Source organism: Melitaea cinxia, chromosome Z (genome assembly GCF_905220565.1).
Source record: "Melitaea cinxia chromosome Z, ilMelCinx1.1, whole genome shotgun sequence".
NCBI lineage: Eukaryota > Metazoa > Arthropoda > Insecta > Lepidoptera > Nymphalidae > Melitaea > Melitaea cinxia.
Window position 1 is genome coordinate 17,355,055 of NC_059424.1, and position 17,857 is coordinate 17,372,911.

The 17,857-nt window shown below is 37.1% G+C and overlaps 1 protein-coding gene across 1 annotated transcript; it reads right to left on the reverse strand.

The window, feature by feature from the left end:
* Window positions 1-11,103: 11,103 nt before the first annotated feature.
* Window positions 11,104-15,184, reverse strand: LOC123668881. The gene is made up of 3 exons (XM_045602572.1): window positions 14,551-15,184; window positions 13,565-14,175; window positions 11,104-11,115 (listed from the first exon to the last, which is right to left on the reverse strand). The coding sequence occupies exons 1-3, from the start codon at window positions 15,182-15,184 to the stop codon at window positions 11,104-11,106; spliced, it is 1,257 nt and encodes a 418-aa protein (XP_045458528.1).
* Between the last annotated feature and the right edge of the window lie 2,673 nt (window positions 15,185-17,857).

Here is a 17,857-nt window from a genome sequence, read left to right on the forward strand (position 1 = left end):
TTAAAAATTATGTCGAGACTATTCCTGATTTAATCAATTTGTCAAATACAAAATTAAAATTAATTAAAAAAAAAAATGTAAAAATTAATCTTCTTAATATATACATTAGGGTTCCTTATTGTCAGGACGAAGTTTGTATAATGTAAAATGTACGTATGAAAATAAATAATTGTGTTTGCAGGCACACGAAGAAAAACCGACTTCAATTATATCGAAAAGTAATATAACGTAGGTATAGACGAAAAAATAGTCAAGTAAATACGCATTGTCAAAGATTACTCTAAAAGTTGTTATCAGATCTCGATGAAATTTAAATTTTACCACATAATAAACATCGGCTTTCGATTAAATTAAAAATCATTCAAATCGGTACACCTAGTAAAAAGTTATGCGGATTTACGAAAGTTTCCCTCAATTTCTGTGGGATCCCATCATCAGATCCTGGTTTCCTTATCATGGTACCAAACTAAGGATATTTCCTTTCCAACAAAAAAAGAATTATCAAAATCCGTTCATAAACGACGGAGTTATCCCCGAACATTCATAAATATATATACGGTCGAATTGAGTAACCACCTCCTTTTTTTGAAGTCGGTTGAAAGTAAAAAAAAGTATTGATGAAAAACATTAGATATATTTATCGGTACGAAATTCACCGATTCTTCTAGGAAACAGTAATGAAAAACGTTTAAATTAAACGGTTGATGAGTTAGTGATGGTGGGTTTAAGAATCTGACATAGTATATTGTTGTTTTGTTTTCGGACCCCCGAAAGGACATCACTTCATTTTACTACACAATTTTTTTCCGTCGGACAATGCGTCGGAACTCGCAAATAGGCCTATTTATACGGCTACTAATATATACACGATTACAATTTTCTTTAAAACTTCTATGGAACTTCTGCGTTAGGTCGATTTTATTTACACACTAGCTACTGTCCGCGACTTCGTCCGCATTGAATAGTTACTTGAAAAAAAAAAAACGATTTCGAAACATTATTCATTAGTGCTCCGCTCCTATTGATCTTAGCGTAATGATATATAGCCTATAGCCGTCCTCGATAGATGGACTATATAACACTAAAAGAATTTCTGAAATAATAGTTCCTGAGATTAGCGCGTTCAATAAAGAAACAAACTCTTCAGCTTTATAATCTTAGTATAGATTTTAATATTCTATTAAATTATTTAGAAAAAAATCAAAAAAAAATTAATTTATTTATTATTATTATTTTTTTTTTTTTTTTTTGGATACAATCCTGACTTTGCTGTTGAAGGTATAGTTCTGTGTTAATTGATATCTGCAAAATTTCTCTGTAATCTACTATTTGCTTCACTTTATCTTAAATACCGTTTGCAATTTTCCCTTATATCACACAAATAATAAATGTTTATTCACTAACTTAACCTGTAGATTTGTGATAAAATGCTTGTTTAATTTAAGTCAAATCATAAAGACGGATTTTTATCTCTTACATTTAGGTATATAAATGATAGCGAGAATGATGTTATTGCATAGAATAAACAAACAATATAATTAATTAGTAGATTGTCTCTGCTGATTTATTGAACTTATTTTGATTATTCCTTTTAGTAGAGTAAGTTAAAGGTTTATCTATATTATAAGGCTTTATTACTTACTCATTTCTTATTTAAAAGTATTTAACATTGATTCATTAATCTACGAGTATATTATATTAAATATTTTATTAGTGTGAGTGTATGTATATGTAAAACTATGTTAAATGATAATTTAATTCGCAGATAATCATCGAATATTCTAGTAAATAATTTCTTTAACAGTTTCTATTTTTAACCGACTTCCAAAAAAAGAGGTGGTTCTTAATTCGATTGTATTTTTTTATAATATGTTATCTAAGAACTTTTTACTGGGTGGACCGATTTCGATGTTTTTTTTTCGAATTTGGTCCTATTTAATTTTACTTGAGAACTATGCAGTACTTTTCGAGTTATATCTATTTAATCCACCACGCTGCTCCAATGCAGGTTAGCGGATATATTTCTACTATGAGTAACGATCGCTATCATGTGTACATGATAACAACAGTGACCGATAGCTTTATGTGATGTGCGAGGCACGGTGGAGGAGACCCACAAAGACAAACATCCAAACCGGAAAAAATATTTTTACACATTCAAATAGCCATTGCGAGCGGGAATCGAACCCGCAACTCGTCAGTGTTTTAGGCGACTACTCACACCGTTACACCAGAACAAATTTTTTCTTATAAAATTCACAATTGTTTGCTACGTGTTAAAAAATTGCTTGCTGGGTTAGAGAGTCACCCACAATTTCCCAACACGAGACACAAGAGAGAGAGTAAAAAAAAATCCTACAGAATCTTAATCTTCTTTTTCAAAACACACAAAATCAACTTACACCAAAGCAAAGCCCATACCATAAGAACTACAATGACTCACCCACAACAAATTGCACTCAGATCTTAAGACGGCGAGAGAATCCAACCCAAAAAAGAAAAGAGCAAAGAGACCGCAACACACGTCCTGAGCCTTATATACAGCAAAACCCCGTGTGTCGCGACACAACTACCCCCTAAGGTGCACCGCAACGTAATACGATACGAGGGTATTCCAAAAAATTAAATCAGTCGCCTAGAAAAAGTAAATAGCAACGCTAATGCATAACTGTGCTATAATACATCAGCAGGAACGAAACTACGTGCTATTAAAAATATATGCTAGATTACTGTGCAAGTGCTACAAATTATTTTGATCACATAAAAATAAGTGAAATTAGATATTTTAGACGTGTTAGTCATCTCTTATCGAAAAGAATATATTTTATGTAATTCTTCTACTCGACGGTAGATGATGCTGTTGTCATATTAACAAATTATTACCATCAAATCAAATTACAGATGCACTTAATACTTAAAAAAATACTCAATATTCTATAATTTCAAAACAATATTAAAAGTTGTATTTTATTTAGATTACAAACAAAAATAACAAATAATATAAAATACGCTTTGTCAGTGGTAGTTTTTTCAATGTAGTCCTTATACGTATGAACTAGATGGCGCTATTAAATAAAAAAAAATAGTATTATATGTAGTATTTTATTAGTATTTAACAGAACTCTATCAACATAATTTATTACACGCTTAATTTATATATAATAAAATTTTGATTGATATATAACCATATGATCGATTTGCATAACGCGTTTAAATAATTTAGCTTTATTACTTTTAATGGTGACTTATAGATGTCTCTACCTGTCACATTATCTTAATATTTATGAATGTTGTGTATTCTCGTGCGATGGTAGGTGTTTTAATGGCCACTTATAGATGTCTCTAGCTGTTAGAATTATCTAAATATATCTAATATATCTAATATGGTTGTTGTGTATTCTCGTGCGGTGGTAGGTGTGTATTCTTGTGCGGTGGTAGGTGAGTACTTGATTAAAATAATTTTATTCCATTGTATTAATAATTGTATTGCAAAAATTGTATTGGTAAATCGCCGGTAAGAGATTTATGGGGTTGGGCGGAACGGGGGGTGGGGGTGGGAGAGAGTGTGGGTTTTTCACCCCCCGGACAACTATTTTCGTGTTAACCCCGTTGTTACAAAGATATCGTGGTTGAAGTTTTGAGGTTCAATTTTTAAATCGAAAAAAACTAACCTATCCACGGCGGGCGAGGGCTGCCATCCCTCCGCGCCTCTGGCTTAAAAAAAATACTAAACGCGTAAATATACGCACGTAGACAGTGGGGTGCTCCGATTCGGTTTTGGGTATTTTTCGAATTTCTATACCTATATTCTAGCACGCAATGTTACTAATTTTATTAGAATATTATGTCTGACGTGTTATTTAGTTTATTTGTCAGTCGTTAAAGGTCAGTTCGTATCGTATTTTAATCTTGCAATAAAGATCGTTTTTACGTAAATTTGTTCGAAAATAACGCGTGATAGTCGCAGAACGGAGCATGAGTACACTTCCCTGTAGAATCAAAAATAACATAAATTTAACCTCCCATAAATTAATCTACCTGTGATTTACATAATAGCCATTGTATTTGCTATCCGAATTGGGCTGTTAAATTTTCCCGTTAAAATATTCCATTACAATAAGTAACTACGTCCCTCAGTGGTAACGAAAACCATGCGTAGACCAGTGTTTTTTAGTTTATCCATTACAAACAAACAAAAATCAAATCTTTTCTGTTCACAATTTTAGTGAAGAAATATATATCAGTGATTTCTACGTGTGCCATGAATTCACTTGACAATTCGAGGTGACTTTGCAGATTACTTATCAGTAGATATTATATATGCCCACGAAATAGGAAATGATTTTCTTATTCCGTGTGAATGCCACTTTCAGCAAGATCCATTTCTATAAAAATATTTTTTATGTGCAGGTTATAGGTAACCAGTTTTCAAGTTACATACCTACTTTTTTTTTAATATGAGGAAATGCTGTTTACGCACTACCCACGCCACCCGGGGGCGATGGGAGTGTGGGGCGTCCAGCCGACAGCCAGACTATCCACTGAAACCACCATTTGTTTTCCACCAGCAACTTAGTAGGGACGCCATGGGATCGCTTTCGCATACTACCACGACGCCCCCGAAAGTACATTATATACCTGCCTATTGTAATTATGTCTCAACCTCATCGTCTCACCCTTGTGGACCATTTCAATCTGATCTGAGAGATATTTTAGAGCTGTAGTCCAATATTACTTTAAAAATTCAGTTCCAGTTATGGTTAAGTTTTTCAACTTTTTTGACTAAGTTTAAACATTATTTAAAATATCAAGTGAAAGCAAAAATACGCTGCAAAAATAAATTAATAAAGAGATTCAATTCATTTTAACCAACTTTATCAAGAAATGACAAATACTTTCAAATAGAAAAGCATTATGGTGACGCTATCACCAATGGTGCTAGATACATCTTAAACTTTTTAATTATATGTCTAATCTAATATACTGATAGCAGCGACACGTACCGGGTCCAATTAAGATAAAAACTACCCTATCTCCCTAGTTGGACCAAATTACAGATGCTTACAAAATTTGAAAAAAATTGGTTCAGTGGCTTTGAAGTTTATCGCTAACATACATCGTGACACGAAATTTTTACAGATATATACTTATTTTATAGATATTATACTTATATTATATACTAGATGCTTTCTTAAGATACTCATAAATAGTAAACAGTTCTGGCCACAAATTGTTAGAAGTAGTTTGTACCTACCTAATGACTATAGTAGTTTTCAATTTATACTTGAGTAGAGTAAATTAGTGAAAAATAATAACAATACACTATAAAGTACTAGTACTAATTTAAGGTTATAATAATAAACACGTAACAAGGCTAATACCTAATTCAGTTTATGTTGGCGATATAAATACGCTCATATCAAAATAAATAACGCTTAACTAAGCTTATATTAAATGGAATCTAAGCCATGACAAAAGGCTTATTGGTTCAGTGGATTGGTTTAAGGTCAAATTGATACTAAAATGTAAACCGTCCCCATAAATCCCTAAAATACCGGACTGGGATGATGGATGGACAACGGAATCAAGAAATGCTTTTAGCTGCGAACACGAGTCTGAAATATGACGCTTAGGATCTGTAAAATAATAATAAATACGATTTACGCTACTGTCACATTTTATTCTTTATGTTCTATACTAAAAATATCTATATGAAAATGCTAACTTATTCCATTTTTTATCATTATTTTTAACGATTAACTAATTATTATCATTATTTCCAAGTTTAAACCATCTAAAATCAAAATATCGATAAGAAAAATAACACCATTATTAATAATGTAAAATGTGAAGTAGGTATAATACCTATTGTATTTTGAATAAAATTAATGCCATTTTTCCAATAAATTTCTCAATGTCATACATTCACATTGGTACGGTATTTACGGTACATCATATACCCACATTAAAATACGCTAATGTTTGCCTCCCATTTTAGAAAAAAACATAACAATTACTCCACATAAATTATATATCATTTTATAGGCTTGACTGCTTGCTCTACCGACATCAACAACTAAAAATGTACCTATTATTACTTTTGTTTTTGTAAATTAATTAATTAATTATTAAAATTATATATTTGACGGCTTAAATTTTGAAATAACGTCAACATGATTGACAATTATTATATTATACTTAATTAGTGTGAGTTATTCGCACGGGTATTGCTAGTATTAATTTAGAATTAGTAAAGAGAATATTATAATTTATTTAGATAAGTAATTAAATAAATAAAATGGGTAATAACGTAGATAATGGTGCTATCATGCCGAATCTTCAAAGACCCCACAGAAAATACTGACACAAGTAAAATAAACATTAGGAACAATAAAAAACAGAAAAAAAACGGCTAAAATATATTCAAATTACAATAAAAATAAAAGAGTAGAAAACGGATCGACCTAATTAAAAACGTGAAACCTTGAAACTTAACGCTTGACTTCTTGTTAACAAGGTTTTGCACAGTTCCTGATCCATCGAAACTTTGTTGATGACAAGCCTTCATGGTGATACTTCAAGCGGAGACCTTCAAAAGCATTCCTGGAACCGTGTCGTTAATCACGTAGGTACCGACTGCAAAAAATATTAATTAATAAATATCAATGACTTCCAATATTTTGTGGGTGAAGTGAGCGGGATGTAGTTGCGAACAGTGACGTCTCATATGACGAGCGATCACTCACGACAACCACGGCCCTATGTAGGTGGAAGGGATGAACGCTACAGAGGCTGTTCCAATAGTTGCGGTCGTTTAGTGGAACGTAGTCAATAAGGACTTATAAGAAATTACAGTGGTTACATAAACAAAAAATTAAAGAACCTTAAAAATAGAACTCTGTGGATCATAGAACGTTTAAAGCATATATTTTTTGCATTTAAAAACTTCAATACTTAAAATAAAGCCGGTAGTTAATAATACATAACGTCTTTCAATGTATTATTTTATACTCATAAAAAATATTACACATAGACTTAATCATTTTGTATTATCAGCGAACATATTTTAGCTTTTCTTAGTATCGATGTAGATTAAAGGGTAATTAAAAGAATCATTGTTTCTAAAAAAGTATTTTAGGACCTTAGGCCGTGACAAGGATGTATCAACTTGTGTTGTACAAAAACAAAACACACATTCAGAACCATCCCTATAAAATTTATTTATTAACACTTTATTTTCTTCTACATAATTATGTGATTTTCATTAAATACACTCTATTATTTTCTGATGTAAAAAAGTACTACTCAAAATAATTATTCGGCAAAAAAAACAAAAACTCTACTTATTTTAAAATCGATTTGGAAAAATTCGAGTCGCGTAATAATGTTATTAACAATACTTCGTCTAAAAATAAACAGTCTATTCTACATCATTCCGTAAAGTAATGACATTGAAATTTATTTCTTCGATTTTCTGACTTTTGAATATTTATCGACTTAGTGCCGGTCTTCATATTCACTTAAGTAAATCTTGAATTGTAATTATGTTTCTGTTATTTAGAGAATAAATTATTGTATTCAGCGACAGGTTTGGGTAACGATCACAGCACTGACTTGTGGTTGTTGCGCTTGCAGTCGCGAATTCGATCCCCACATATGGCGTAAATTTTTAGTGGAGTTGGAGGATCAGTTTAGTGAGGTTGGAGGAGTGGAGGTGGAGGAGGTGTGTGTGTGTGTGTATTATTTTATTTATTACTATTTACTTAAATTATACATGTATATATTTAAAAACTGATGACTAAGCTCTACATCTGATATAAATGCCTACAATTAAATCCAAAATATAACCGAAGAGGATTCATTTATTATTAAGCAAAGACATTGTTTCCGCTTCTCATATTGTATGAGCGAAACAAATTGACAACATATCTATTATGAGATACTATAAGACACGGTTTTTGTTTCTGTATTAGTTGTAATACACGTAGTATGAATATTTAAAACACATTAGTAAATTAAAGTTTGGTTAATATAATAAATTATTACATTCTGGCTTATTTTTTGAGGCTTATTTTTTGAAGGCTGATGTAATGATGATATCATCATTACAGCCTATACAGTCCACTGCTGGACATAGGCCTCCACAAGTTTACGCCAAAAATAACGTGAACTCATGTGTTTTGCCCATAGTCACCACGCTGGGCAGGCGGGTTGGTGACCGCAGTACTGGCTTTGTCGCACCGAAGACGCTGCTGCCCGTCTTCGGCCTGTGTATTTCAAAGCCAGCAGTTGGATGGTTATCCCGCCATCGGTCGGCTTCTTAAGTTCCAAGGTGGTTGTGGAACCTTGTTATCCCTTAGTCGCCTCTTACGACACCCACGGGAAGAGAGGGGGTGGCTAAATTCTTTAGTGCCGTAGCCACACAGCACTAAAGAATTTAGCCACCCCCTCTAGTATGATGATATGATGAAAAGTAATTACAATTAAGGAGATAAACTATCTCAAAACCAAGAATTAGGCGTAATCAATAGGTCGGGAAAAAAATCTTTTCGTATTTTCTAGTAAAAGGGCGCAATTAAACCTTTTTGGTTGTGTTGTTTGTAACCGACTGTTTATGTTACCATGAAAATGTGACATTTTAAAAATGAAATTCAAAAGTTTAAATCAGTTTCCCGCCACTTTTTTATTTATTTTTCTGTTCGCCAATAGGGGTGAACCCAAATTCGGTAACTACACTTTAAAGTTTCACTTTAAAAAGGTAAAATGGGACTCATGTCACGAAAATAATTTGTGGTATTAATGCAATGTCAGTAAGAGTAGCACAAAATTGGTTTAAGCGTTTTCAGTGAGGAAATTTTGATGTCAAAGATGCATTTCGGTCTGATCGCCCAGTTACGGATAAACGTTAACACATTTTTAAAAAAGGGGAGCTATAATAACATTTTAGTGGTTACGATATAGCTGAATATCTGAAAGTTGACCATAAAGACCAGTTGCTACCCATTTGAAAAAGGTTGGCTATACAAAAAGCTAGACATGTAGCGATCATGAACTCACTGAAAAAACCTAGTGGACCTTCTCACTTATGACGTAATGATATGGAATCATTTTTGAAGAGATTTATTACTGGTTACGAAAAGTGTGGATTACCTACAATAAGAATGTACGAAATAGATCGTGGTCAAAGGTCGGTCAAGCTGCACGGACTATCGTGAAACCCGGTTTAACACTAATGGAAGGGAATTCATTATGAGCTTTACTATCAGGTAAAACCATCGATTCGGATTTCTACTAGCTGTCAACACCTTAAGAGACTTAAGCAAGAAATTGAGAATAAGGTACTAGAATTGATCAACAGAAAAGGTGTGGGCAGTCTTTTATCACGGTACTGCCCGACCAAATACGTCTTTAGTTGCTCAACAAAAATAGGGAGAGTTTGACTGGGAAGTTTTAATACATCCACCATATAATCCCGATCTTGCACCCTCCGATTTCCAATTTCCATCTGTTTCTTCTTAACGTACGTACCATAAAGTTAACATCAAGAGATGACTGTCAGAAATACCTATCGCGACTTTTTAATGAGAAGTCCCAAAATTTTTACAGCAAGAGAATCCTGTCACTAAGTACTACCTATCATATAGCGGCAAGTTACGAACAAAATGGTACATATATATTATAATTAATGTAAATAAATTGTGTAAAATCGTACATTGCATTTCTATATAAAATACGAAGAAACAATAATGTTTAAAATTAATATATAATAAATAATATTAGTTAAAATGTTCAGAATTGAACTGCTATATTTGATCTTGGACAAAATCTGAAATGGAAGTTAGAAGACTGTTTTACTGTCCAGTTTTACAATGTCAGTGTATCTTTAAACAAATGTTACGTTGCTTCTTAAATTGTATGCATGATTGACTGGAGTCAAGTGTTTTTGTAAAATTCATGTAAGAGCAAGGAATTTTCCTTTTTCATTTGGAGGGAAAGAAAAGGTCCATAATTATATTTTGTTTGTTATAGTTAAAACTCTACAAGATATTAAAGAAATAACTATTGGTATATTAAGCTGCACAGTAGTTTCTAATAGACTATAAAATTAAAGAGTTGAATAGACCATTATGACCTGTTTTGCCTCAATTCATAAACTACAAATTTTCAATTCACAATTGCAAATAGAAATATCCCATAAATATAGTGGAACTTGACAGTGAAATGTAATAACATGTCATAAATTGGTATCTGTTAGATACCAACACACATAGTTACACTTTTATACAAAGAAACTTTATAAGAAAAAAGAAATTTAATGTATTTATTATTATTTTTTTTTTTTTTTTATTATTATAAAGACTGACCTCTCAGAAAATCTTACACAACAATTTAGTCAATGAATATATTATACATAATATCTAGATAATTTTGCAATGCATTCTAATAAAAAATAAACTCACTTAACTTATACACAAAGACTCCTCGTCTTTGTGTGTGTATAAGTTAAGTATGGTACAAAAATACAGGCATCAATTTTCCTTCTAAGGTAGGAAGATTGATGCCTGTATTTTTTTTTTCTTTAAATATATACATAATTATATATTTTTGAAATAAATATACATATAGATCATACATACGAATATATCACTATATAAATAAATGTTACACTGAGACTTGGAGTGGGAATCTAACTCACAACTCTAAAGCAAAAAGCAAGATCACCCATCTGGCCAGTCATAAGAATAATTGTATGTGATTAAAAGTGACAAAAGAATAATTGTATAACTGACAAGAGAACATTTTTTTTATCTCTCATTACACTGTAATCTGTCGCCACAGGGACATTTATCAGTGGGTGGGGTGGAATTGCTTTTGGCATGCTCGGTATGGGACCTGTGCCACATCCTACTTTAAAAGAAAGAAATCTTTGTCTACACAAATATTTGAATGAAATGTTCTCTTACAGATTTCTAAAAATTTGGAAGGGTTTGACCATATGTAACGACAGCGGAATAAGGAGTTCAAGGACTGGGCAGTACAAACTGTGAAGGATTTAGTGTACCAAGTAGAGGAGTTGGAAGGAATTTCACGGAGTACATTTCATTAGATCACAATCTGTTTATGAATTAAGATATTTGCGTTACGTTCTTAGGTAAAAAATAATAAAAATTTAATAATTCACTGTTTAACAATTTTTTGTAAGCAATATATAATTATAAACATAAGAAGTACGACAAATATTATTTAAATGAACTAAAAATTGCTGACCTTACTCAAAATTTCACAAAAAAAAAAATTATTACCATTATATTATTAATAGCCATTTACATTATTAGATCTGTATGAAATACCAAATATATAACTTTTTCTTTTTTTTTCACATGAATCTACCCCCACAAGACGTTAGAGTTTAGAATTAGAAGAGATTAAATAATTAGATTACGTAGTTAGATTGAGTATTAGATATTGTTACGTGCTAGGGTTCGAAGGATTTGGAGAGAAAGACCTGCTGACTCTTTTCAAGACTTTATTCACTAGCACTAGGTCCAACACAAAGCACTAGGTTCAAACACTAAGCACTAAATTCAAACACTAAGCACTCACGATGTCCTCAGTCGTAGCCAATGTCGTAGGTTTCGCTGGTATAACTCTTGATCACTAGTTTTCACTCTTGAAATCGCCTCGAAGATCACTCAAACTGAACTGTACTCGCTCGCCTCGCTGCGGCTATTTATATCGGCCGAGACGAGGCCCAGACCATTCTGGAAAGTTCGCGCATGTACCCGGTTTTCGAGACTATACTTCTATATAGTTCCACAATAGTACCTCTAACGCCATCTAGTATTGAGTAGAGAGTTTCATGCTATCGCTGTCTTTGTGTGGTTTCGATGGTTACCGCTAGATGGCGCTAGTTTCTTTGTGTGTTCGTAACACTACTCCCCTCTTAGAGATGCTCGTCCCGAGCATCGTTGTTACTGCCATGGTAACGCGCCAGACGGTCTATGTGTACCACTTTGAATGTCCCTCTAGGTTGCTTTTGAATCCTGTAAGTCACATCATTCAGTCGGGTAACCACTTTGTATGGACCCTCCCACTTGGTCTGCAACTTTGGAGATTTCCCTTTCCGGCGGGTTGGGTTATGCAGCCACACCAGTGACCCTTCCTTGAAGCCGCTCGTGTTCGATTTCCGGTCGTATCTGGTTTTCATGTTCTCACTTGACTGTAAACCATTTTCCCGAACCAAGGCGTGTATATAGCGCATTTTTTCCCTTAAATCGCTGACATAGTCTTGTACGGTATTTGGTTCCTCCGGTGACCCTCCAGTCAATAGGTCTACTGGTATTCGTAATTCTCTACCGTAATTGACATACGCCGGGGTAGCTTTTATGCTCTCATGCTCGGCGGTTCGGTACGACAGAAGGAAGAGCGGTATATACTTGTCCCAATCTTTTTGTTTGTCGTCTACCAATTTCGCTAAATGCCTCTCAAGGGTCTGGTTAAATCTCTCAACCATTCCATCAGACTGTGGACGGTACGCGGTGGTCCTCGTCTTATGCATGCCCAAAATTCTGCACACTTCCTGGAATACTTGCGATTCGAAGTTCCTGCCCTGATCAGAATGGATTTCTAGAGGCACACCAAAGCGACATATCACTTCTTCGACTAACTTAGAAGCGACTGTTGTAGCTTCTTGGTTTGGTATGGCGAACACTTCGGGCCATTTGGTGAAGTAGTCCATGACGACCATAAAATACTTGTTTCCTGATTCCGTTACAGGGAATGGCCCCGCTATGTCAACTGCAATTCGTTCCCACGGTGCACCGACGTTATACAACCGCAGGTTCCCACGGCTCCTGGTCTGAGGTCCTTTTACAGCAGCGCAAGTAGTACATTTGCGGCACCAATCCTGTACATCATCTCGACAATGCAACCAGTAGAATCGTTCTCGCACTTTTGTTAACGTCCTCTTGACACCTAGATGACCTCCTGATACGCCATCATGTATTTCACGGAGAACATCTGGTACTCTCGTTCTTGGGACAATTATCTGAAGGTGGAACTCTCTGCCGTTAGTCTTCTCCCATTTCCGGTAGAGTATTCCGTTTTGAAGTATCAGACTGTCCCATTGAGCCCAGTACGCCTTAGTGACAGCGCCAGTGGGTGCAACCTCACTCCAGATTGGTTTTACGTCACCCCGTTTCTTCCATGTGATGATCTGCCGAAGGTCGTCATCTCTTTCTTGAGCCTCCCTCATAGCATCACTCTCCCAGATACCCAAAGGACTTGTTCTTGTTAGCTTTAATGTTACTTCATTAGATTCTTGCTTAACACAATGTTTGCAGTCTTCCGAACACGGCCTTCTTGAGAGTGCATCGGCATTCCCATGCATCTTTCCGCTGCGGTGTTCCACCTTGAAGTCGTACTCCTGAAGCTGCTCAATCCATCGAGCTACTTGACCTTCTGGGTTCTTGAATTGCAGTAGCCACTTCAAGGCTGCGTGATCAGTTCGCAGTAAAAACTGTCTGCCGATGAGATATTTGTTGAAATGTTGTAGCGTCTTTACAACAGCCAAGAGTTCTCTTCTTGTCACACAGTAGTTTCTCTCTGGCTTGGATAAAGATTTGCTGAAATATGCAATAACTACTTCTCTTTCACCCTGTTTTTGAGATAACACCCCTCCAATGGCCGTGTTGCTTGCATCCGTGTCGACTATAAACCGACCTTCGGTTTGTGGATATCCCAGGATTGGTGTTTCACACAGATGTTTTTTCAGTTTCTGAAAAGAATCTTCACAATTCCCATCCCAACTAAATTGTCGTTTATCTTCTGTCAGCCTATGTAATGGCTTGGCTATCTCTGAGAATCCCTTAACAAAACGCCTGTAGTATGAGCATAGACCGAGGAATGCTCGCACGTCGGTTTTGTCTTTAGGGGTAGGCCATTTTTGGACTGCTTCCAGTTTCTCCGGGTCTGTCTGGATTCCATCACTGGAGATAACATGTCCGAGATAACTGACCTTATTCCTGAATAAACGACACTTTTTCGGGTTTAACTTTAACTTGGCCCCCTCTATTTTAGCGAAAACTCGCTCCAAGTTTTGCAAATGGTCCTCGAAGTCACGGCCGACAATGATGACGTCATCTAAGTAGACTAAGCAAGCCTCTCCAACTAAGCCTGCCAGTACACACTCCATGAGTCGCTCAAATGTGGCAGGTGCGTTGCACAATCTGAAGGGCATGACTTTAAATTGCCATAAACCTTTACCGGTCGAGAAAGCTGTCTTCTCCTTATCTTTTGGATGAATTTCCACCTGCCAGTATCCAGATTTTAGATCTAGGGTTGAGAACCATTTCATGCCACTCAAGGTATCCAAAGTGTCGTCAATTCGAGGTAACGGGTAACTGTCTTTCTTAGAGACATCATTGAGACGCCTATAGTCCACACAAAATCTCGTGCTACCATCTTTCTTTTTCACTAATACAACAGGTGAGCACCACGGGCTTGCAGACGGTTCAATAATCTTATTCCTTCTCATGTCCTCCAAAAGGCCTTCAACTTCTTTTTCCTTTGCGATTGGTATCCGTCTTGCTCGTTGACGAATTGGTCTCTCGCTTCCAGTATCTATCCTGTGCTGGACCACCGACGTTCTTCCAAGGTCCCCTTCGTGACTGGAGAAGATATTCGCGTAGCGCTGTAAAAACTTCTTGGCTTTTATGCTCTGCGAATAAGTAAGATTACTCTTGCAGTCATCGAGTAGCTCAGTCACTAATTCGTAGTTGTTGCTCTTTGCCAAGTCTGCGCCTGTCATCGAACTACACTTTTTCATCCAGACAACTTCTTCACATTTTCCAATGACGTCACCTTTGTTCAAGCAGATCTCGCGATCATCAAGGTTCAAAACCTTGACCACAGCGTTACTGCTTCCACTAACAAGGGTTCTCGCCGTTATCAGTTTTTGCGCCGATGTCTTGGTAGGTGTGTCTTCGATCAACACGCATCTGTTTGACTTTTTCTTACCAGCTGGCGGTAGTTTCACCAACACCCGAGCTTCCGATCTTCCGGGTATAATGACTTTCTTTACACATGCGACTTTCCCGCAAGCACCACCAAGAATGAAGATTTCTTCTTCACCACACTTGAAAACTCCGTCAGTGACATTAATTCTGCAGTTGTGTTTCTTCATAAAATCCAAACCCAAGATGCAATCATCCATAATCTCAGCCACGATAACGTTATGAGAGTATGAGGACCCCCCTACATACATCGTAACTGACATTTCTCCTAGGACGGGTATTGGCTGACCGGAGGCCGTAAGAAGCCGACAGTTAATTCTCCTCTTGTGTCCCCTTGCGGCTTTTACCAGCTTTGGGTTCACTATTGTTCTAGAGGCTCCTGTGTCTAGAGTCATTTTGCAATCCGTCCCGTTAATAGTCCCCTGAATCGCAAGACTATTCCCGCTGCATGCCTGGGAGATAACAGTTATTGGGGCTTCCTCCGCGTCAGCCAGTACTCGCCCCTTAGTCCTGGCTTTTATTCGTTTCCCTGCTCCCGGGCAGGGGACGAAGCCCCTTGTTTCTTCAGCTCCTCTATTTGTTCCTCGATCCTTTTCATCCTTGCTATCTGGGTCTCCTTCTGCGGGCAGTTGAGCTGAAGATGGCCCCTTTCGCCGCACTTGTAGCACATGACTCCATAGCTTTTCTTTGTAGGAGCCTTAACCTCCTTGACTTCCTCAGAGACCTCGCGGATCTTATAGGTCTGCCGTATGTCATGGCGAACAGCCTCGACCTCCAAAGCATGCGCCAATGCTTCCTTTAACGAGGTATGGTGACGAAGCCTCACTGCAGCTCTGACTTCCAGGTCTTTGATTCCGTCGACAAATGCTTGCACAATATTCGTGTCTACCATCTTGGTGTCTGCTCCTGGGTGTGCCTTCCTGACGAGTTTCTCAATTTCCAACGCCCATTGTTGTAGTCCTTCTCCTGAGCGTTGGACTCTGTCACGCAGTTGGGCACGGAACACGTGCTCCAGGTGTCGCTCCCCGTATCGGGATTCAAGTGCCTCCATCAAGTCTTGGAACCCGTTTCCTGTACGTGGCAATGCTTCCAGAACCGACAAAGCTTGCCCTCTGAGCGCAACAGTGAGAGCGGTCAGGCATTGCTCTTCCGTCCATCCGTTGGCAGTAGCAACCGTCTGGAATTGTTGACGATAAGCGTTCCACGGAGTAGTACCGTCGTATGGAGGCACTTTCACTCTTGGTCCTTGCGCCACTCCGGTACTTCCACTTGACATCGCGGCTCCCGTGGTTTCAAGGCGCACTACTTTCTTCTGTAATTCAGTGAGGCCGGTTTTCACATTTTCAACATCCAATCCTAACCCGGTAACTCGTTCTTCCACTACGTCGACATCTTTTCGAAGCTTAGTCACCGCGTCACTAACATCTTTTACAGCCCAGAGTGTTTTTTCTTGGAGCTCTTTTTGTTGCTCTTGTAATTCTTGCAATTTGAAACTTGTTTGCTCTTGTAATTCTTGCACAGCACCACGGATTTCAGCCCTTTGCTGCTCTTGTGATTCTTGCAAAGCACTACGAATCTCAGCCCTTTGCTGCTCTTGTGATTCTTGCAAAGCACTACGAATCTCAGCCCTTTGCTGCTCTTGTGATTCTTGCAATTTGAGACTTGTTTGTTCAATTAATTTAATTAAACTCCCCAATTGAAGAGCCACTTGAGGGTCTGTAGAAGTTACGGTGTCACTGGTGGGCGTGGTAAGGTGGGCGGGTCCGGTGGGCGGGGCTGGAGACAGAGTGGGCGGGGCCTGAGTCTGAGTGGGCGGGGCCTGAGCCCGAGTGGGCGGGGCCTGAGCCCGAGTGGGCGGGGCCTGGTGGGCGTGGTCAGTGGGCGGAGCATGATAGGCGGGGTCAGTGGGCGGGGCTTGGTCCACGGTGGGCGGAGCTTGGTCCCCACTGGCTGTGGCCTCCGCAGCTCGTTGCGCCCTTGTCCTGACGCCCTTGATGTCCTTAAAGTCTTCTCTCGGAGTCAATGGCATCTCCAAATCCCACTTCTGACACCAGTTGTTACGTGCTAGGGTTCGAAGGATTTGGAGAGAAAGACCTGCTGACTCTTTTCAAGACTTTATTCACTAGCACTAGGTCCAACACAAAGCACTAGGTTCAAACACTAAGCACTAAATTCAAACACTAAGCACTCACGATGTCCTCAGTCGTAGCCAATGTCGTAGGTTTCGCTGGTATAACTCTTGATCACTAGTTTTCACTCTTGAAATCGCCTCGAAGATCACTCAAACTGAACTGTACTCGCTCGCCTCGCTGCGGCTATTTATATCGGCCGAGACGAGGCCCAGACCATTCTGGAAAGTTCGCGCATGTACCCGGTTTTCGAGACTATACTTCTATATAGTTCCACAATAGTACCTCTAACGCCATCTAGTATTGAGTAGAGAGTTTCATGCTATCGCTGTCTTTGTGTGGTTTCGATGGTTACCGCTAGATGGCGCTAGTTTCTTTGTGTGTTCGTAACAATATTCATATATTACTATATATATATTTATTTTCTTATATTCTAAACACTTTAAAGTTTTAGCATCAAGCTCAACATTTTTGTACCGTATGTCATGAAAATTAATCACTATACAGGTATATCATAACAAAAAGTGTTTGAAAAATAATATCACAAATTCCCTGCTTAGAGACATATTTAAACTTTTGTTTATTATAATATTTGAAATTATTAAAAAGCTATCTTAAAAAAAATATAAACATTATCTCTCCCCTCTGCTCTTCTATTGATATTATAAAAACTTATTCATATTCAAATTAGTCCAATAGTCGTCATGGCTGTGG